The sequence below is a fragment of the Danio aesculapii genome, chromosome 11, assembly GCF_903798145.1.
Source record: "Danio aesculapii chromosome 11, fDanAes4.1, whole genome shotgun sequence".
In the NCBI taxonomy this organism is placed as follows: domain Eukaryota; kingdom Metazoa; phylum Chordata; class Actinopteri; order Cypriniformes; family Danionidae; genus Danio; species Danio aesculapii.
This window is the reverse complement of record NC_079445.1, coordinates 30,816,640-30,840,196: the sequence shown is the minus strand read 5'-3', so window position 1 is coordinate 30,840,196 and position 23,557 is coordinate 30,816,640. Positions and strand designations below refer to the sequence as shown.

General features: G+C 39.0%; 2 protein-coding genes and 1 pseudogene across 5 annotated transcripts in view; all 3 read right to left on the bottom strand.

Moving 5' to 3' along the window:
* The window catches only part of LOC130237513 (UDP-glucuronosyltransferase-like), a 31,526-nt gene that overhangs the window by 3,781 nt on the left and 4,188 nt on the right, over positions 1-23,557 (bottom strand). For 2 of the 4 annotated variants that reach the window (XM_056468465.1, XM_056468467.1), the window contains exons 2-3: positions 3,528-3,659; positions 2,723-2,810 (exon numbers count right to left, since the gene is read on the bottom strand). In XM_056468465.1, coding sequence (XP_056324440.1) covers positions 2,723-2,810; positions 3,528-3,659 — 220 coding nt within the window. Of the gene's footprint in view, positions 1-2,722; positions 2,811-3,527; positions 3,660-5,092; positions 5,983-15,486; positions 16,430-23,557 lie in introns of those variants that run through there. The other 2 variants (XM_056468466.1, XM_056468464.1) reach the window with 2 other exon arrangements.
* Positions 10,969-12,210, bottom strand: LOC130237514 (UDP-glucuronosyltransferase 1A1-like; annotated as a pseudogene).
* LOC130237515 (UDP-glucuronosyltransferase 1-6-like) lies at positions 17,321-18,229 on the bottom strand. Its single transcript, XM_056468468.1, has one exon. It carries the CDS (start codon positions 18,227-18,229, stop codon positions 17,321-17,323), a length of 909 nt encoding a protein of 302 aa, XP_056324443.1.

The window sequence follows — 23,557 nt, the reverse complement described above, 5'->3', positions numbered from 1 at the left end:
ACATACATACATACATACATACATACATACATACATACATACATACATACATACATACATACATACATACATACATATATATATATATATATATATATATATATATACACACATACATATATATATATATATATATATATATATATATATATACACACATACATATATATATATATATATATATATATATATATATATACACACATACATATATATATACATATATATATATACACACACACACACACACACACACACACACACACACACATACATACATACATACATACATATATATATATATATATATATATATATATATATATATATATATATATATATATATATATATATGTGTGTGTGTGTGTGTGTGTATGTATATATATATATATATATATATGTATATATATATATATATATGTATATATATATATATATATATATATATATATATATATATATATATATATATATATATATTTTTTTTTTTTTTTTTTTTTTTTTTTTTACAAATTACTGATAACGTCTTCATAATTTCAAATAATAATGTAATAATTTAAATCATTTAATTGGTGAATTTTCTAATAAAAAAAAAATCAATAAAATGATTAATGTTTTATCATTTATTTATGCCTAATGAGAAAGTGGCCTCTCTTTTTTTTCTGTAATTGAAAACATGGAATATTTTATGTTTCTATATTTTGTGATTCACATGTGTTTCCATTTATTTAGGATTATGAAATGCATTACGGCAGCTTGATCTTTCCTACAAGATTTGATGTTTAAAAGTGATTTTATTGACATTTTAAATGGTTTGAAGTGATATACTGTCTGGGTTGGTGTTGTAAACTACAGCACCAATTTGGAAAACATGTAGAAACAGCATTTGTGCAATTATAAGGAAAAGGATTAAGTAGTCTCTGATCTCTGATTAGTCTGTTTAGGCAAGTCCTCCATTAAACAAACAATCCTACAAATGAATAAATGAGTACAAAAGAAAGAAGGGCATGGAACACTGCAACAACACCAAAAAACTGAACTATCCCTTTAAATTTAATTTGCCGAGGACATCCTTTTTGGGCCCCACCCCCTGTTGGAGAACCACTGCTCTAACACCCTTTTCAATTACAATTCTCCAGTATTTATATAACTGACCAGATTGTTCACTGGTCCAGCATCAGTGCCAATACAACCACAGTTAATAGGATTAGCCATCATTATGAGTCTGAATGGCCTCTGCTCTCCAATCATTGCAATCATACCTGACATGCCAGACAAATTATAGACTTTACAGAGTTTGTTTAACAAAAGCCGCTTCTGTGTTCTCGGTTTAATGATCCATGTTGTTGCTGGAATCTGTGCTTGGCTGATCCTTAACTAGGGATAAACCAATTGTACAATAATAAATTGACTCCCTCATATTCATTCGTATGCTCTTCTGTTAAAATAAACAGAGAAATCTAGCACTTTGGCACTAACTTAAAAGTCCCATGAAATGAAAATTAAGTTTTTATATATTAGTATCGGTATTGTTAGTTTTTAGGATTTCTATAAGTTAGCGTGCTCCAAAACAGTCTCAAAATTTGCATTTAAAACTGATATAAACATGTAAGGCTTGTAGATTGTCACTTTTGCCTATATGAATCAACGTTTTTTTTTTTTACGTCATCTCATACTTTATTTTCTCATCAAGTCATGATCCAATCAAATGCACTCTAGTATCTGACATGTCCCGCCTCCTTCAAGACACATTTGATGCGCTCGAGTTCAACCACTTGTCCCACCCTCTCTTCATGTTTTGGTTGAGAGTACGTCAAATATCGAATAAAAATGCACATTTCAAAGCACCTCACAGGACCTTTAAATGATTGTTTAACCATAAACAATGGAGACATATGGAGACATATCCCTATTAAAAAAAGCATTTGAGATACAAAGGTTTTCCTGCATAGCACTTTGCTAGCTGACCTCCGTTCTACTCACCCCCTCTAAACCTCACTCCCATCCCAGACGAGCCCCCATGTGTAAACCACAGGTCCTAATGCACTCTACTCACTCTGAGCTGGGATCAAACCGGCAAGTCTTTGTATGGGAGTCGGCTGCTCTAACAAGGTAGGAGGCTAAAGACCATGGTGTCTGTTGCAAGAGCACCTTTAGAGTTCAGAAAAGTGAGGTTTACCTGCATAGTACTTCACTAGCTGGCTTCCGTTACACTCACTCCCATCCCGGACGAGCCCCTACATGTAATCTACCGGTCCAACTGCACCCAACCCGCTCTGAGCTGGGATCTTTGAAACCGGCGATTCTTTGTATGGGGGTCGGTTGCTCTAACATAGAGGCTAAAAACCTCTAGCATCTGTCGCTAGAATAGCTTTAGAGGTCAGAGAAGTGAGTTTTACCTGCATAGCACTTCGCTAGCTGGTTACGGATTTTTACAATGTATCTGTTAAATTGCATTTCTATGTAGCTGGTTAGCGTATTATAACAAAGTAAACCTCAAATTGGATAATTGAGACCACCATGGGAGTGGGCATTGCTATAGATTTATTTAGGTGCACTTTGCTCACTGCAACTCTGATTGGTGGAATCCGATGTGCAGATATAATAAGATTAACTAAACTGGCCAATTAAATGTATTGCATGTTTAATAGTTCATAAAGTGTTCCATTGCATAGAAGAAAATACAACAAATGCAAGCTAATCTAAAAAAAAAAAAACTCACCAAGCAAGTCATTCTGTGGAAGCCACTTCATCAGTTTGACATTTTCAGGGACATTATCAGGGATCTCACCCGTATACCTCCATAGAACCTAAAAAGGTCAAATTCAATAGACAGTTTTTATCAGAAACCTCTTACAGTTCATTTAACTCATTGACAAATCACAATAAATACCTCTCAGTTCAAGTCACCTCTACTTACAGTTGAATTATTTAACAAGATTAGGTTTTTAAACACTTTATTACACCTTGCCAGACAGATATGTTGAGTTTTATATAACAATGATGTACTTTACAGTTGCTTCTGTACAGTACATGATTCATGACAAGCTAAAGTTCTCCTTTATAAAGTGACTGCGTTAACTCCTGGCGACAGTGAACTTGTGTTTATCTACTCCAGTAATACAGCATCCCGGAGAGTGCCAGATCCTTCTCACAGAACGCACAATATCTCTAATGAGAAAAATATGTTTTCCTGGACTTCATCCGCAGTCATAGTGTAGCTAAAGCTCTGCGTGCAGCCTCCACTTAGTTATACACTTCAACATGCTGAGAAAATAAGTGGGTAATGTCGACTCATAAATCCTACAATCCATGAACGAACATCTGGGATACTGAACAGAATAGGCTCAGGTCACGCACCACAGTGTTTGCACAGGAGGTGTAAGCCTGGCATTAATAAATGTCTGTAGTTCAAAGGATTTCTTTACACCTTTAGTATAACTTCTAAGATGTACTTAGATCTACTGCTAATACCCATATTCCCCATGCATGTAGTTTATCAAATGCCATCTTAAAAGCTTTCTTACTCTCTGTGGAATCACACTGAAAGCCTTGAAGAAGATGTCAGCTTTTTCTTTTGGCATGGAGGACACCAGAGAACCCAGACTAAACACCACAATACCATGCTCTCCAGAACCATTGACAAATTCCTCCACCTCCTGAAAAAAACATACAAGAAAAAAATATGAAAACTGATCATGTGATATGTATAACACCCATGGCTGAAAACAACACATGACACATTTATAGCAGGGGAAAATCGTACATGATGTCATTATAAAATCAAACCATTTTAGTCCATCATTGCCATAATCAACATCAAACATACTGTAACTGTGAGATTTGTCATCTGTCCAGTGTCTTTATATGCTACATGTGCAAAGATAGTCTAGTTAAAATGTTAGACTTTACAGCTTTTTCCCATATGACAGTAAAAAAAAAAAAAGGTTAGTAGTATTTCGCATGTTTCACAAATGGAACACTTCCAAATATTCCCCTTGGGCCTGGCTGTACCTTCAAGTATAACTTGGGAATTATTCATGTTGTGTGTGTTTTCCCTTTCTGAACCTTTGCTTTGCACGCAAAGTTTTCTGAGTTCAGGATTGATTATTTTTCCAGTGAAGAACCCTTGCTTGAAAAAATAACCAAAAAAATGTAGCATTCTTGTTTCAGTCCTCACGGAAGGAAGGGTGGCTGACAAGAAGAAATAGCATAGAGGCAAAGTGAAGGAGGAGGTTGCGTGACAAAGAATACACTGAACACAACGTGTTGCCTAAGGTTACCAATGCCCTGGAGAGGGGGTATCATATTTCCGTGAGTTATGTTTGTATGCGGGTAAACATAATGCATGTCAGGGCAAATAACTTCAAAGCTCCAAATATGGAACCCATTTTCCCAGAACCAACATTGACCCCAATCCAGCCCTAAAAAACAGGTGACATATATTTCCTCCTTACGAAATCTCAGCCTAGGACTAGTAGTCAATCAATAGTAAACATGCTAAATAAACTTTATAAATTACCAACAATGTACTGAAGTTAATTTGGACCGTGACCAAATCCAAAACAGGTCCAGAAGAAATCTCTGGTGACTTACTGCAGAAATTTCAGCACTCTTCTGACAATTGATGTCCCACACGAAGACTATATTTAGCATGATAGGCCTGAGATACTCAAATGTAAAATCATATCTATGCAACCAAAGAGCTCCACGGCCAATGACAAGCAAAACAGAACTGTAAAATGAACTTCTTATCATTTTGGTATTTAAGGTACTAAAAGATACACAAGTGTCCTTTGAACCTTTGAATTCCCAGTTACACATTTATACCTTTTTTCTGAGTGTGCTACCAATACTACAGCTAATTAACATTATCATGTATTTAGGTCATAAAAAATCCAGAGCTCTCTATTAGTTACTTTATTAATTACAAAACTGTTGTTAATGCTACCTTTCAAATACTGTATAACTCTTTAGTCAATCAATAGTAAACATGCTAAATAAACTTGATATATTACCAATGTATTGATCAAGTAAATTTAGATTGTGAACATCCAAAACACAGGTCCAGAAGAAACCTCTGATGACTTACAGCAGAAATTTCAGCACTCTTCTGACAATTGATGCCCCCAATGAAGACCATATTTGGCATGATAGGCCTGGGATACTCAAATGTAAAATCATATCTATGCAACCAAAGAGCTCCACGGCCAATGATCTCCTTGTACGTCACATCCTCCTCCAAGTATCTTGCAGCAAGTTCATCAAAACTGGCGTACATTACTTTACACAAAACCAGTTCGAAGCCACTCATGAGGAAATTGCGAATGCGCTCCACAAAGTTCATTTTGTCGGAGGTGCCAGAATGAAACCGAGGTACATATGATGGAGGGGAAGGACATTGTGAAGCCAACAAGTCAATTCCGCAAGGCATCCCACGGAGGAAGTAGACCGCAGGGACCCCGAGTGCTGTAGCGATAATAGGTCCACAGGGAAGGAATGGGTCGGTGAGCACCAACTCAAAGTTCTGCTCCTTCAGCTTCCGCATCAATGGTTCATTGTAAAGCAGAGATTCACATCCTTCCACCTGTGATCCCGTGAAGTTCAACAGCCGCTCCAGTTGTATGAAGATGTCCATCAGCGCAGGGCTACGTGTAAAGACTCCCTGCTGAAATCCTTTCAAACTTTTTGACAGTTGCTCCTTGGATATCTTTACCGGAAATGTCTCAGTACGGAAGAGCTCTGAACTCTGGATCAAGATGTTGGTCTCCGGCACCAGGACCAGGACGTCATGGCCTCTCCGGGCCAATTCTGTGGCCAGTACCTTCATGCTAAGCCAGTGACTGCCTTCAACAGGCATGACCAGAACCCGGCCACCCTGCACAGGCCTCAGCCCGGCACTCAGCCAGAGCAGCAGCAGCCCTGAACCCAGCCCCCACAGCCAGCCCTTCTTCAGCATAACTGGGTCTGCCGAAGAACTGACACAAGCACCAAAAGAAAAGAAAAGCCCAAAACTCCTCCTCCAGGAAAGGGGGCTGTGTTTAAACTCTGTCATGTGTGACTGAGAAACAAGAGAGTGGAAGGAAGAACAAGAGGGATTGACATTTGTCTGTGTTTTGGGTTGCAGATGTTAATCACGCACATTTTTCTGTCAGCCAGTATCATGAAAAACATTTCCTGGAAGGAATAATAAATAAAAAAACAGCTGTACAGGGCCAGCAGAGTTACACAAGACCCTTCTTTAATGATATGCATTTACATAAAAAGAAGTAAACACACTATTGTAAATTCATATTTGACTAGAGTTTTACAAATATACAACACTATTCATTGCAATCATTTATTGTTCATACTGTAGCATTACATATTAATCTTTAGCAGGAATAACTATATTTAGCAGAGCACTAGTCCTAAATAAAAAACTCAACTCAGAAACAAATTTATGACCAGCTGTACAAACTCAAGAGCGTTTGGAGGAAGAAATGTAACTGTTGTCAAGTTGGCAGAAAAGGGAACTCCCAGCAGCACCTCCCCCTTCCCCTCAAACCCAGCTTGCGTGAGAAGCTCGCCACTCCTTTCCTTTCCATCTCCCCATGTTCAAGAGATAACCTGACCAAAAATACACCCCTACATACTTTCTAAATTGCATTCCATTCCAATGTGAATATCCACATATTTAACCAGTGAAGGGAAATTACCTATTTGCTGTAAAAAAAGACAATGGGAATAAGCTATACTGTGGGATAGTTTTTGTTTTTTTCTAAGAGGCTATTAATCTATTGACTGATATTATAAAATCCCCTCGACTAGACCTTACAACTAAATCCTAATATATATGTTACTATTACATGTTCAGAAAAAAGGTACAAACACTGTCATGCTGATGATACCCTTTCCAAAGATAAAAAAAAAATGTGGGCTTCAGTTTACTTTACAGTACTGAATATGTACTTTTCTAATTAGGATAACATATAGAAAGTAGCTACAGTTAAGAGGTTAAGGTCAAGTTCAGGGGTAGGTTTGGGTAAAGTATCTAGTTATTAACCAGGTTATTGACAATGATAATATTTATGCTGGAATATGTACAAGCAAAACAAGACTGTAAAATAAACTTCTCATTTAGGTATTTAAGGCACTAACAGATACACAAGTGTCCTTTGAACGTTTGAATTCCATGTTACAGCTTTGTACCATTTTTTCCTGAGTGTGCTACTAATGCTACAGCTAACTAACATTATCATATATACTCACCGGCCACTTTATAAGGGACACCTTACTAGTACCGGGTTGGACCTCCTTTTGCCTTCAGAACTGCCTTAATCTGTCATGGCAGATTCAACAAGGTACAGGAAATATTTCCCAGAGATTTTGGTCTATATTGACATGATAGCATCAGATGCTTCAGATTTGTTAGCTCCACATACATGATGCAAATTTCCCATTCCACCACATCCCAAAGGTGCTCTATTGGATTGAGATCTGGGGACTGTGGAGGCCATTTGAGTACAGTGAACATTGTCCTGCTAAAGAAACCAGTCTGAGATGATACATGCTTTATGACCTGGTGCGTTGTCCTGCTGGAAGTAGCCATCAGAAGATGGGTACACTCTGGTCGTAAAGGGATGGACATGGTCAGCATCAATACTCAGGTAGGCCGCAGCGTTGATACAATGCTCAATTGGTACTAATGGGCCCAAAGTGTGATAAGTAAATATCCCTCACACCATTAGACCACCACCAGCAGCCTGAACCGATGATACAAGACAGAATGAATCCATACTTTCATGTTATTGATGCCCGGTGGTTCCCGGTGTTGCTCATCCGCCTCAAGGTTCATCGTGTTGTGTATTCAGAGATGCTCTTCTGCATACCTTGGTTGTAACGAGTGGTTTTTTGAGTTACTGTTGTCTTTTTATTAGCTCAAACCAGTCTGGCCATTTAACAAGGCATTTGCGCCCACAGAACAGCTGCTCAATGGATATTTTCTCTTTTTCGGACCATTCTCTGTAAACCCTAGAGATGGTTGTGCGTGAAAATCCCAGTAGATCAGCAGTTTCTGAAATACTCAGACCAGCTTGTCTGGCACCAACAACCATGCGACATTCAAAGTCACTTAAATTACATTTCTTCCCCATTCTGATGCTCAGTTGAAACTGCAGCAGATCGTCTTGACCATGTCTACATGCCTAAATGCATTGAGTTACTGCCATATGATTGGCTGATTACAAATTTGCGCTAATGAGCAGTTGGACAGCTGTACCTAATAAAGTGGCCAGTGAATGTATATAGACCATAAAAAAAAAAATTAAAAAATGACAGCATTTATATTAGTTGCTTTAATAATTACAAAACCTATTTTTGGACCCCTGCCCTTATGATACACTTGTAATATTTCAACCAACACAGAAATTGCTAGCGCATGAAGTACTGCTAAACTACAAAAAAGTAACCCAGTGGGATCCACTGACCCAGTCATGTGTTTGAGAGTTACAATTTGTTTTCATTGTAATCATCCCCACCCATGTGCTGTGGGAATACAACACTAAACTGAACTGATGTTTACTTTAGTACTTGGACTGAGAGAACAGAGAGAACAGTGACCCCTGTCGTCATTTTAGGAAACGAGATGATTCTATAACTATACCAGGAATACCACTCGGGGTGCTGTGTGGTACTGCAAAGTAAATAACAATCTGACTATTCATGAATGGTACCAACAAAGAAGCACTTGTTTTACCAGAAGGGAGAGAAGGGAGCCTATAATGATTACGCAACTGCATTGCATGTATGTGCATTTACCCCGAAAATCCAGAGGATAATTATAGAAACTTCTGCCGCCTGCAAATCATTATATAATGAATATAAATGTCCTAACTTCACCCATCACCTACCGTGGCTGAAGGGAAATCTGGGTTTAACGCACAGCTTAGTAATAAAAAAATGCATTGTCACAATGCTTACAGCATAGGTTTAGCCTACTTTGCTGCTTTACCAGTTTTAACATGTGTTCATCAGCTATGGTGTAGCTATTTATTTTGGGGTTTACTTTTAGGTATTTCCATAACCTGTTCATTTTAAACAGTGATTTTCATTATTAGATTAACACATGGACTTATAGCATAGTGCAAAACAAAAAAATAATACTGAAAAACAGTCACTCTTCTCAAATGTAACATAACAAAACAACAACAATCAAGACAGTAGTAAGGGAGAAAAAAAAGACTTCAGATATGTATCAGAAGCACTAGCAATTAATGACTTAAAATAGGAACAAAGTCCAACTTATTTTTGCTCTCTTTTAGTTGGCTGATATCCCAGGACCTTTATCACACTTTTCAGACTGGGACAGATAATATTGTAGCTTTGAAACGATTGTTAACCCAATAAGTTCCAAGAGTCAATGTATTTAATCTGCGATACTCCACTTTGGATCATTTATAAAGACTATTAATAACCGACTATGTTTACATGGACGTAAGTTATCTAATTATAAACCGTAATCTACATAAAGAGATAATATAATTAAGGTGTTGATGAGTTGTTTTTGGGCAGCATGGTGGCTCACTGATAGCACTGTCGCGTCACAGCTAGATGGTTGAGTCCTGGCTGTGTCAGTTAGCATTTCTGTGTGGAGCTTGCATGTTCTACCTGTGTTGGTGTGGGTTTTCTCCAGGTGCTCTAGTTTACAATACATATTGTGGTAATGCAATGACGTTAATCGATCCATCCGATTTTATTCGTTTCATTTTTAGTGTTTCGACTACATCATCAGTTAAAGCACTTTCATTTTCACTCAGGGACATTTCTGTCATGCACCAGTGACAAACTCTGAGGTACTTTCACACCGCACATGTAAACAGCATGTTTTCAACTGACAGGGAAAGAGTTGTTTTACTGGAAAGATGTACGCGTTTCTTATAATGTGGGGTTGGAGCACTCCCTGTGCTAGCTAATTTTCCAGCACTGTGTAATATTATTGTGCCTGCTGTAGCCATTAAACGACAGCAAAATTCCTTGATTATGAGGCCGAAATGAGAGTTTAGTTCCAAGACATATCAGCCTAGAAAATAGCAACTTTAAAATTTCCGTCAGACTTAGTACACAATGTAAGAGTCAAGCAACATTTGAGCGACAATTTAATGGTCTAATCCAATTAAATAATTAATGCAAAGCTAACATAAAATATCTTCCGCCAAACTGGATATCAGTAGAATCAACACAATCTCACGGCAATTCGTAAAAACTTTTGATTTAGTGGCTTATTCGTACGAATTTGTATGATCTAATTCATACAACTAAGTACAATTTGCTTATCCCCCATTGACGGTTGGGTTTAGGGGTGGAGTTAGGTGCCACGCCTCCTTTTTAAAATCGTACAATTTCGTACGACTGAACTCGTACGAATTCGTACGAATTAGCCTCTAAACTGACAATATGTAAAATACTTACATTTTCTCATGAGATCAGGCTGGTAGAATGGATTCACAAATGGTTAAACTCAACTGTTTAACTTTAGGTGGGTACACTGTAATAAATGATGGGTTCCACGCAATCCCTTCATGTTGTCCCAATGCAAATCGATTAAGTTAACTTAATAATTTGTACAATTTTAAGATGATTGAACATAAAACAATAAAAAAAACACTCATTTTTAATAAGTAGTTTGAACAGGCAGCAAAAATATTTTTTTTGAGTGTTCTCTAAACACTACCTGACAAAAGTCTCATCGCCTATTCAAGTTTTAGGAACAACAAATAATAACTTGACTTCTCTCGCACATCCCCATACTAAATGAAACCAAATGATGATTTTTCCTTGGCCAAACTCAACTGATTTCTGTGAGAATTTTGGGTCCATGCGGGTTCCAATAGGTCTTCTGCAGTATTTGTGATGGTTGGGATGCAGTTCAGCAGATGATTCATTGGGAAAAAAAAAAAAAAATCGACCTTCTGACACTTTTCCAAATGATCAACTAGAGGTCAAGTTATTATTTGTTGCTCTTACAACTGGGATCAATGACAATAATTTTGTCAGGTAGTGCATGTAGCCTACGTGCCAAAAGTGTTCATTTATCTCAAACCTTTAAAAATCATGTAATGAGTTTACAGTAGTCAACATTTAAAGTGGTTCAAAGACGTTTTTCAAAATTGTCCTAAGACGAGAATAGGTGATGTTGAATAGTTTTAGGAGAACTTTGATGAAAGTTAATAATCCAGTGCACGTTGACCACTTTATGGGTGATACTCACCTTCGTCAGTGGGTTCCTAACTCCACAGTTGATTCCTCCAATAAACTGCATGTTGGGCATCAGGGGTTTGGGGAACTCTAGTGTGAAATCATAACGCATCAACCAAATAGCTCCAGTGCTCAGGATCTCAGTCATGCTCACATCTCTCTGCAGGAAGTTGAATATCATCTCCTCAAAGGATCGGTACATAAATTTACATACTGTTTGTTCCAGAATGCTCATAAGCATGTTCATTACACGCTCACCAAAAGACATCCGGTCCGTGTTTCTTGTATGGAAACGTGGGATGTATGAAGAAGGGTTTGGACAGGTTGTAGCCGTAGCATCAAGGCCACATGCCATTCCTCTTAGCAAGTACACTGCAGGCACAGAAAGATTATATGCCAATATGGCTCCCATTGGTAGAACAGGATCAGTTAAAACAGCATCAAAGTTTTCATCTCTCAGAAACTCTATAAGCTCCTTGTCCTGGAACAGACTTTCGCTTGTTGCAGCCATTGTATTAAACATCCTCTTCAAATTAGCCACAATTCTAATCACAGTACTCAAAAAGGAGTTTCCTGGATTTGTCACTTCAAGAACACGCTCATTCAATACCTTGTTTAATGAATTTTGGTCATACTTGACTGGAAACTTCTTTGTGATGTAGTGTTTGCCTGGACCCAAGAGCACACTAATCTCTGGAATCACCACAATCACAGTGTGTCCTCTGCGTCCCATTTCTTCTGCCACAGCCTTCACCCCAGTCCAGTGACTTCCATCCATGGGCACCACTAAGAGCTTCCCAGTCCAGCTGCTGTTCCTGGACAGTTTCTGATCCACCACTGCAGAACAGACTACACCGACTACTAGACTGAATATCACTCCTAAATGCATTTTTCTCGTCATAAAGTCTTCTCCTGACACTGTAAACCTTTACCTCTCTGTGTCTGCTCTCTGTGAGATTATATGAGCTGACCGCTTTCACAAGTCACTATCAGATAGAAAGGCAGATCCAGCTTGCTAGTGGCTAGACATATGATGTAGGAGGGACTTTCATTATATTAAGCCATGAAACTCATTAATGGGATTAAAACAAATGTAAAGCTTTTTGAGTCTGTTTCCAAAAAAGATATTTTAAAAAAGTATAACCTTTTAGAATACCTATATAATACCTTAAATTTAGTTTTCCCAGTTAATATCAGCCATTGTGGGTTAATAATTTAGCAAATTATTACTCCGTCTTAACTTTACCCATCAACTACCATGACTAAAGGGCAGTCTGGCATTAACGCAACCTACTATTAAAACATGCTTTGTTACAAATATAATGCTTACAGTACAGACACGGCTTATTTTGATGCTTTAGCCGTTTTAGCAGCTATAGCTAGCTCATTTGATGCAATATTTGCAGTTAAGATTCTCAGGGGCCGTTTACAGGAAAATTTTATGCACTTTTGACTGTTTGTTTACACGATAATGTCGTCATTGGAAATAAAAGCAGGTTACAACTTGCAAGTTTTTGAAAAGGCCTCTGTTGTCATGTCTGTGTCTTCATATTACAACCAAAAGCAAAGACTCATCTTACACACTTGGCGAATTCTACATACACATGTAGTGATCAGTGGTAAAGCCAGGAACTTGTGGAAATTAACTTGTGGAAATTAATTTCCAATATAAACAAATGCTGCAGAGTTTATACTAAACTCTGACCCTTTTCTAAAGCTCATCAGAAAGTGGCAATTGAGACAGTGACCATCTGTCTTTTGTTTATCTGAAAGACAAAGGTGTTAAGAGCCCAGAACTTGCAAAACAGCTTCTTGATCCAATCAACATTCTACATAGTCTCAGACACAGAGAGACACATGGATCAGAAAACGTACATTTCACAAAAGAGACACAAACAGAACATTTCACTTCATATACCTGTAGATTCAAGTGATCATGTATATATTTGATATGCACTACACAGATGCAGGTCTCACTATGGATGACACATACCAGTGACCAACTCACAGGATCATCTAATCACAATGCTGCATTTGAAAGGTGACATCCTTTCAATCCCGCCTTCCAGAGAAAGTATTAAAAACATTCTCTCAAAGAAAGAGATGTTCCGAGCAAGAGTGGAGCAGAGCAAGAGTGGAGCAAAAGTGTGGTAGTAACAACAAAAGGTGTGTGGTATACCCAGGAACTCTACGTGCAAGGATAAAGACGTTGGCGAGTCCCCGACATCAGAACCACCACCTCCAGAAATCTCCAGTTCTGCGTTTTCCAGAATCTACAGATTTCTATGTTCAAGGATAAAGACGTAGGCGTGTCCCCAAAATAAGAACCACCACCTCCAGAAATCTCCAGTTCTGCGTGTTCCAGAATCTACAGATTTCTATGTTCAAGGATAGAGTCGTCCGCGTGTCCCCGACATCAGAACCACCACCTCCAGAAATCTCCAGTTCTGCGTGTTCCAGAATCTACAGATTTCTATGATCAAGGATAAAGACGTAGACGTGTACCCAACATGAGAACCACCACCTCCAGAAATCCCTAGTTCTGCGTGTTCCATAATCTACAGATTTCTTCTTCTCAAAGCTCAAGAGAGTCAAGTCTGCTCATTCCATGCTTGAAGACCTTGAAGATCCAACTTCTTCCAATCACTGCATCAACGGCAGAAACGTAAATATACCACTTTCCAACCCTCTAAATTAGACCTTGGCATAGTGTGTTTCAGTATAAAATATTCTAATTAATTAGATGTTTATTACTGATTTTCATTAATAACAAAAACTTTCCCAGTTCTTTGTTATTGTAGAATAAGGTTTACCTTACCTTAACTTAATAACCTTCATGACTCGCCTATGCACTTTATTTATTGAATATTTAGTCATTTTGGTTACCTTTGTTTAAGTTTTTGTTAATAAATACACATTTATTACAATTGTGTCTTCCTTGTGTTGATAATACAGTAAAAGGCTCTACAAGTCAGACGATCTCATTATCCTTCAGATTTGGCCAGATAATAAACTCCTTATTTGTATAATTTAATTAACAATATTTTATTGTTAATTATTTTAACAGTGGAAAGCTGTCTGGTGCCCCATTTAAAAGGAGTTATTTATCTGTTATTTCTACATTAATTGGTGCCCCCGTGTGAGGTTAAATATCAATATTAATATCAATACCAAAATATTGATTTTAATATTTGATAAATCCAATTATCACTACACACACCAGCAGTGCCCCTTCCTCACAGGTACTGTTTACAGTACTAACAAGGTGATAGTGCCTAAAACTGGTCTGGCATACGTAATGCACTTTTTTCATTTATATGCATATGTCATTTGTTGTTTAAACTTGCTTACTTATTCCTGGCCTCTTCTTCCTTGCGGAGTAGTGGCTGAATAAAGTTTCTGTCACCTTTTCCACTGTTCTGGCTCAGTTTGGGTCTACTCCTCTCTTTTAGAATGCTGGGTTAAGCGAGTCGATCCATTTAATTTGGCCTTCCTCTTGGACATTTTCCTTGGGTTCTTGCCTCTAGCATCTGCTTTGGAACCCTGTAGTTTTTCATCCTGACAACATGATCGAACCACCTCATCTTATGACAGTAAATTTTTTCAGTCAGTGGTTCGACTTGTAGGTGTGTCCTGATAGTCTGGTTACTTACCCGTTCTCTACAAGTTTTGGCAGCAACTTGTCTAAGGTACCACATCTCCGATACCTGCAATCTGTTGTTCCTGCTGCTAGTAAGTGCCCAAGACTCACACCCATAAGTAAGAGTCATGGGTGGAGTTATAAACTGCTAGCTTTGTTCTGGTGGAGATTTCTCTTTACCAGAAAGGCTCTGTTTAAAGCATGATATAATCTGCCAGATGCGGCGAAACTCACATTGTACACTGTCACTTTTTCTAGGTCTATAAAGGTAACTTGAGTTTCCTTTCCATATTCCAATGCCTTCTTAGATAACTTTCTCATTGTAAATGATACTTCTGAAGCCACACTGTTCTTCTAATAAAGCCTCCACTTGAGCAGTTAAGCGCTCAGTTAGGATCCTCGAGTATATTTTTCTTGGCATACTCAATGATGTACCTCAATGATCTTGATATGCTCAATTGTCTCCCTTCTTAAAGAAAGGAGTTATTGTTTAAAACATCATGCAAACTTTTTTAAAACTCATGTGAAACAAGTTGTCAGATTTTGGCTACATAATTGTCATGTAAACGTAGCCTCAAACTTATATATATGAAAAAATGAGTGATGCTCACCTTCGTCAGTGGGTTCTTAACTTCACAGTTAATTCCTCCTATAAACTGCATGTTGGGCATCAGGGGTTTGGGAAACTCCAGGGTGAAATCATAACGCATCAACCAAACAGCTCCTGTGCTCAGGATCTCAGTCAGGCTCACATCTCTCTGCAGGAAGTTGGACGTCACTTCCTCAAAAGACCAGTACATAACTTTACACGCTACTTGTTCCAGAATGCTCATGAGCACATTCATTACACGCTCACCAAAAGACATCCGGTCTGAGTTTCCTGTATGGAAACGTGGAATGTATGAAGGAGGATTTGGACAGGCTGTGGCCGTAGCATCAAGAGCACATGGCATTCCTCTTAACATGTACACTGCAGGTAAGGAAAAATTATATGCCAATACGGCTCCCATTGGTAGAGCAGGATCAGTTAAAATTGCATCAAAGTTTTCATCTCTCAGAAACCTTATAAGCTCCTTGTCCTGGAACAGACTTTCGCTTGTTGTGGCCATCATGTTAAACATCTTCAACAAATTAGCGATCGTTGAAGTCACAGTCTTCAAACGGGAATGTCCTGGATTTGTCACTTCATGAACATGTTCAGTCAATACCTCGTTAAACAACTTCTGGTCATACTTGACCGGAAACTTTTTTGTGATGTAGTGTTTGCCTGGACCCAAGCGCATGCTGACCTCTGGAATCACCACAATCACAGTGTGTCCTCTGCGTCCCATTTCTTCTGCCACGGCCTTCACCCCAGTCCAGTGACTTCCATCCATGGGCACCACTAACAGCTTCCCAGTCCAGCTGCTGTTCCTGGACAGTTTCTGATCCACCACTGCAGAACAGACTACACCGACCACCAGACAGGATATCACTCCTAAGTGCATATTTATAATCATGAAGTCTTCTCCTGACACTGTAAACCTTTACCTCTCTGTCAGCTCTCTATGCGAGTATATGAACTGACCGCTTTCGCAATTCACTATCAGACAAAACCCACAGATCTAGCTTGCTAGTGGCTAGACATATGAAGTAGGAGGGAGCTGCGTTATATTTAGCAATAAACCACATTAATACAATTATAACAAATGTAAAGCTTTCTGGGGCTATTTACAACAAAAATGATGAAAACCAACCTTATAACTTTATAAAATCAATATAATACACTACATTTAGTTTTCCCAGTTAATAGCAGTCATTACTCGTTAATCATTTTGTAAATCATTACACAGTCTTAACTTCACCTATCACCTACCACGACTGAAGGACAGTCTGGGTATAACCCATAGCCTACTTTAAGACACACTTTGTCACTAATATAATGCTTACAGCACAGACATGGCCTACTTTGCTATTCATTTAGCAACAGTATAACATATAAAAAAATTTCCCCAAATGGTTATCCTTACTGTGACCGCACATGGAAAAGGATACGATTTTGTTTTGTTTTGTTTTTTTTTTCAGAAAGAATGCAAATTGAGATATACACTCTTGTAACTATTTACTACAGTGTTTCCCAAATGTAGTCCATTCAAGTCAGCTACCACTTCAACAAGGAGTTGAATCAAGTGTTCCAATATAATTCCACATGAACAATTGAGAAATACTGACCTACACCATGCAATAAAAAACCTCTGTCATAATTCATCAAAAGCAGATCTATATGCCCTTACATAAACATGCATTATTTATTCATTCATTCATTTTCCTTCAGCTTAGTCCCTTTAATAATATGGGGTCGCCATAGCGGAATGTACCACCAACTTATCCAGCATATGTTTTACACAGCGGATGCCCTCCCTGCTGCAACGCAGTACTGACAAACACCCATACACACTCATCCAATTATACGTGTAGAATTGTGATGCTCACCTTTGTCAGTGGGTTCTTAACCTCACAGTTAATTCCTCCTATGTTAATCATGTTGGGCATTAGGGGTTTGGGGAACTCCAGGGTGAAATCATAACGCATCAACCAAACAGCTCCAGTGCTCAGGATCTCAGTCAGGCTTACATCTCTCTGCAGAAATTTGGACGTCACTTCCTCAAAGGTACTAAACATAAATCCACACATCAGTGGTTCCATCAAACTTGCAAGTGTATTCATTACACGCTCACCAAAATTCATGTGGTCTGAGTTTTGTGTGAAGAAACGTGGGATGTATGAAGGAGGGTCTGGACAGGCTGTAGCTTTAGATTCACACATCAATCCTCTTAGCATGTACACTGCAGGTACGGATAAGTTATATGCCAAGATGGCCCCCATTGGCATAGCAGGATCAGTTAAAACAGCATCAAAGTTTTGATCTCTCAGAAACTCTATAAGCTCCTGTTCCTGGAACAGACTCTCAGTTGTAGAGATGAAATAGTCAACAACCTTTCCTAAATGGTAGATATTTGAAGTCACACTCTTCAAAAAGGATTGCTCTGGAGCTGACAATTCATTAACATGTTTCGCTATCATCTGGTTAAGTAAATCTAGCTTGTACTTGACCGGAAACTTCTTTGTGATGTAGTGTTTTCCTGGACCCAAGCGCATGCTGATCTCTGGAATCACTACAATAACAGTGTGTCCTCTGCATCCCATTTCTTCTGCCACGGCCTTCACACCAGTCCAGTGACTTCCATCCATGGGCACCACTAACAGCTTCCCAGTCCAGCTGCTGTTCCTGGACAGTTTCTGATCCACCACTGCAGAACAGACTACACCAACCACCAGACAAAATATCACTCCTAAGTGCATTGTTATAGTCATCAAGGGTTCTCCTAACACTGTAAACCTTTACCTCTCTGTGTCTGCTCTCTATGTGAGTATATGAACTGACCGCTTTCGCAATTCACTATCAGACAAAATCCACAGATCCAGCTTGCTAGTGGCTAGACATATGAAGTAGGAGGGACTTTCATTATACTAGGCCATGAAACATTGAAGATTTTACTAAAAGCAAAGCTGTCTGGGGTCTGATTCTTCTTTGGCTCTCGGCGAAGGCGGTCGCACTTTTTCCCTCTCCGTCCCATATCTCTCCTCGCTAGCTCCTCTTGTCTTTGTCTTATTCTATCTCTGAGACTCTCCGTGCCCTGCTATCCAAACAAATAAGGAATTATGGATTTGATCAACTGGTCTCTGAATGCGATTGACACCATCTTCTCGACGAGAAGTTTGGGCTCGGGAGAGCCCACATGTCCTGCGGGGACGTTTGCAGCTGGATACGTGATGGACGGGTGGGAGAAGTGGCGCGTCCTGTGCCTGGCTGCTCTGTCTCTGGAGGATATTGAAGACATTTACCTATTCGGAACTTTGATAACAGGGTTTCTGCTGATGGGCTTATGCGGGGCCCTGGCGTATCGACGAATGATGAAAGCGGTCAGTGCTGCTCAAAACCCCACCAGGCTGGCCGGCTTGATTGAAGCGCTGATGGGCAGGCTTGCTAATAATCAGACTGCAATATTAGATCGCAAACTGGAAAACATCGGGGTGAAGTTAGCAGCTTTGCAACAAAATTTGGCCAGATCTGGAGACATGTGATGGACATTAAATATCTGTGAAATTGGCAGGTATTGACCTAAAGTTGAAGTATCTTTCCACTCTTTCGGCTTCCCTGTGTTTTCTTTTCTCCTGCCAGACGGCCTCGGCTGGAGGAAAACAACTTCTCCCGGATAGCAAGATAAGGAGACGCTTTGAAATTCCTGCTCCCCGTCAAGGACACCTGTTGGACTATACAGGCTTACGCACACACACACACAGATACATAGCACGACACTTCCTGGCCCCAAATCCAACGCCTTCGTATGCTTTCACCCACTGGAGGGGGTGAGCAGGTCTGCGACCAGCGCCTCCATGGCTGCAGGACCTGATGGCTGCCCGCCCTTACCGGACTATTTCCACACCCCCTGTTCCCATCCCCTGTGGCAATGTTATGTCTTGTCGGTGTGTTTTTGTGCTAGATTGCTGGGGCTTTTTCTTATCCCTGATCTCACGGTGCTCTAACTTAAGAGCAAGGTGAGAGGGACTTTTTTTTTGCCTCTTTTTCCTGACTATTTTATTTCCTGTTCCACCTCCCGTGACCTGTCTTCCCTGGAGTTGTGATGTCTGTGCACGGTCGGGGGGTTCCATTTACCTGCATTTCGTTGCCTTGTACTTGTACATGTGTGATGACAATAAATTGAATCTAATCTAATCTAATCTAATTTACAACAAACAAGGAAAAAGTACCTTATTTTAGTTTGGCCAGTTTAATGCTGAGGAAAAATAAGCTACCTCTGTGTCTGTTTGACTTACTATCTGCAAATGTACAAACTAGTTGCTTTTGCAATTTACAATCAGACAACAAGTACATTGCTTTCCAGCATTTTAATGGCTAGAGACATGACATGGGAGGGACTTTAACATTGTAAAACACATTTGTAGTGTTTTGACAGAACAAAATCCATCACAAAAAAAGTGCTTTTGCACAAAACAAATATAATAACAATTTAAAAACCACAGAAAGCTCAACTTAACATTTGAAAGAGTTTGCAGTTCACACAGCTCTTTCTGGCTAAATGATTACAATACTGCCAGTGTAAACGTCATTATTGGCAGTGATAAACATAATTGAAGCTTGAACTATGTTCTGAATGACAACCAAATTTCCACATATAATTACGTTTTTTTTGTCATTGCTTAAAATTACATAAAAACTATGTAAGAGATGAGTTACTATTATTGTTTAAGTGGTAAGACCACATCAGTTTTATCTGTAGACTTCAATCCAAAGTTCCTTCAAGGAAAGTCTGTTCACTGGATGGCTATATTAGACACTCCTATGGGAAGTTCATTCAAGGCTTATCTAAGTGAATGGAGGAATCCTGAAATCTGAAAAACTATTCACTGAACTCACAATCATATTCATTCATTCATTCATTCATTTTCTTTTTGGCTTAGTCCCTTTATAAATCTGCGGTTGCCACAGTGGAATGAACCGCCAACTTATCCAGCATTTGTTTTATGCAGCGGATGCCCTTCCAGCTGCAACCCATCACTGGGAAACACATACACACTTATTCACACACACACTACGGACAATTTAGCCTACCCAATTCACCTTTGGACTGTGGGGGAAACCCACACGAATGCAGGGAGAACATGCAAACTCCACACAGAAACGCCAACTGACCCAGCCGAGGCTCGAACCAGCGACCTTCTTGCTGTGAGGCGACAGCACTACCTACTGGGCCACTGCATCGCCTCACAATCATATTACATATTTCAAATCAGAAACAAAATGTGAAGTGATCTGTTCCATTATTGTTGTTGCTTAAGTACTAATTATGCTATTTTCAGTTTGCTCCAGTTGCTGCACGTGCAAAGATTGAACCAATCTCCTTTATGACTCTTTCTTTGGAAAACTAGATGTGGTTACAAAAAAAACTGGAATAACAGACAAAACCTGCATGTGATGGGATGTGATTGTGCTGTTATTTCTCTCGGCAAAATAAATGCAGGCACGCCAAACGACAGGGCTTGCCATAACAAATAGGTTAATCAGTACAGACCCCTCCCGGAAATGATCAGAAGGAAAGACTTCCTTCACTGTGGCAGGCAAACTGAGCATTGCAATTTTGCCCATTCATAGTAATACAAGTTAAGTTTCTATACCAATAGTCTTTGCTTTAAACAATAAAAGGTCCCTCACCGTTTACTTACTTCCAGGGCCATTTACATCGAAGTTGATATTTAGCCGCACCATTTGGCGTTTCATAACATCTAGATTTTATAAGGCGAGTTATTAGCCCAATGCTCAACCCCCAATCTGGAGGACCAGGACATACACACATACACTATGGTCAATTTAGCTTACCCAATTCACCTATAGCGCATGTCTTTGGACTGTGGGTGAAACCAGAGCACCTGGAGGAAACCCACGCGAACACCGGGAGAACATGCAAACTCCACACAGAAAAACCAACTGGCCCAGCCGGGACTCGAACTAGCGACCTTCTTGCTGTGAGGCATCAGTGCTAACCACTGAGCCACCGTATCACCATATGCATTAATCATTAAATGCACCACCATTTCCTTTGTCTGCACCCCAGCATTTTTTTTTGTGAAACTTCACCCTGACAGGAGTTTTCAGAAAGTTTCAGTGACCGTTACTGCGTTTGCATATGGAGAAAGGCCAAACCATAAGGAAAATACTTTGATTTAGAAAAATGCCATGTCTGTGTGGACAGGGACTAAATTTGATATGAAGAGATTCCTCCGTCTTTCAGCTTGTTCTTCCTTTCAAGAGTTCACACTTAAATATTGCTTGATACTAATTGAAGGTTTGGCATACTGTCCTGGGATGGAACCCTGAGCTCGGAGATAATTGAGCCCAGGGCTCCCTCCTGGTCATTTAGCATGAAAAGGGGAACCGAAATCAGGTAGATCTTGAGAGTTCGCCCTGGTAAAGGAGGAAATGGGGTAAATTCTTCAAAAATGAGAAAAAGTAAGGTGAAAATGGGCTGTTTATCATAGGCTTAGATTGATCTGATTGGTTTAATCGATGATTGCGGATGAGAGACCAGCAATCATAGCATGTGCTGCTCTCGAAACTAGTTTGTAAAACTTCACTTAATTTGCAGACCACAGCAGTGCAGAACAAGAGAACAGTGTGTTTATTGATAGATTGTTTTAATATCTGCATATTTGCTGTTCTTTTACAGTTACTAATGTCATGTTTGAGCAATCAGTTTCAGATGTACTGTAGTTTTCTCTGTGTTAACCCTTCAACATTTCAAAGCATATCAGAAAGTTGAAACTTTGCACCGGAAACGAGAAAAAGTTTCAAAGTATCAGGAAAATCAACACAAATTTAGCAGCATTTCTGATAGATTTTGAAAACATACTTTTCCATCTGAATACTTTGAAAAAAAATCTCCTTGTTTGGCTTCATAGGCTAATGAAAAACTAAAATAACCAAGATATGTTACTATTGTTTCTCAGTGATGGGATGCAGCTGAAACGGCATCCGCTGCATAAAACATATGCTGGATAAGTTGGCGGTTCATTCCGCTGTGGCGACCCCTGATTAATAAAAGGACTAAGCCAAAAAGAAAATGAACGAATGTTAGTATTTAGGATCTGTAGAGTTTCTGTAGAGCATAACAATAGATGGCCCAAATTGTCCCTCAAATATGAAACTTCGGCAAGTTGACAATTTGTATGCATAACTCTAAATGAGAAAAGGTTTTTCAAGACATTTGAAGAAAAAGAAAAAAAAAAAGGTTAAGTCGCATTTTCAACCACTCAAACCAAAATCGGGTCATGCTGACTTAACCAGATTACCTTTTTTTTCTCTTTAGCAAATTTTACCAGTTGCACACAGTTCTTTGTGGGTAAATGATTAAACATAACCACTGTAAAAGTCATCATTGGCAGTGCTAAACAGTGCTTAAATTTTGAACTTTGTTCAAAGTGATAATCAAGCTTTGTATAGAGGTAAGTTAATCAGGACTTTTTTAAACTCATCACCCTTTATTTGTTTAGGGAAAAGTCTCAGCTAGGAAGCAGCTCTAAAAGACAACAGTGTTATTGTTCAGATGAGGCCAGTTTTATCAAATTAGCATTGAGCTCACTTCAGGACTATGTAGTTTTACAAAAGGCACATCTTTTTCAACTTTCGAAAGTGTTTATTTAGTTCAGTGCTGACCTTGTAAGATGTGATTTGGCTGTAGAGGAGCCCCACAGGAGAAAATAGCTCTTCAGATGAGAACAAACAACTGAATTTAAATCAAGCTCGATCATATCAGTAGATAAACACTACAAACTGAACTACACTGTTCCTATTTACTGTGACCTTTTATGTGAAGCTGCTTTGACACAATCTACATTGTATAAGCGCTATACAAATAAAGGTGAATTGAATTGAATTGAATTGAATAAAGTTTTCAAAGTTCATAACGTTTTGTGGCATTAAGTCCCCAAACAAGCAAGCTAAATATGAAAGTGGCAAACATCCCAAACTGCACTGGCCTAACTGAACAAATATGGTGTGGTATTGTTCAAGGTGTGTCAAACATCTTTATCTAGTTGTCCATGACCAGCTAACACGATGCAGTC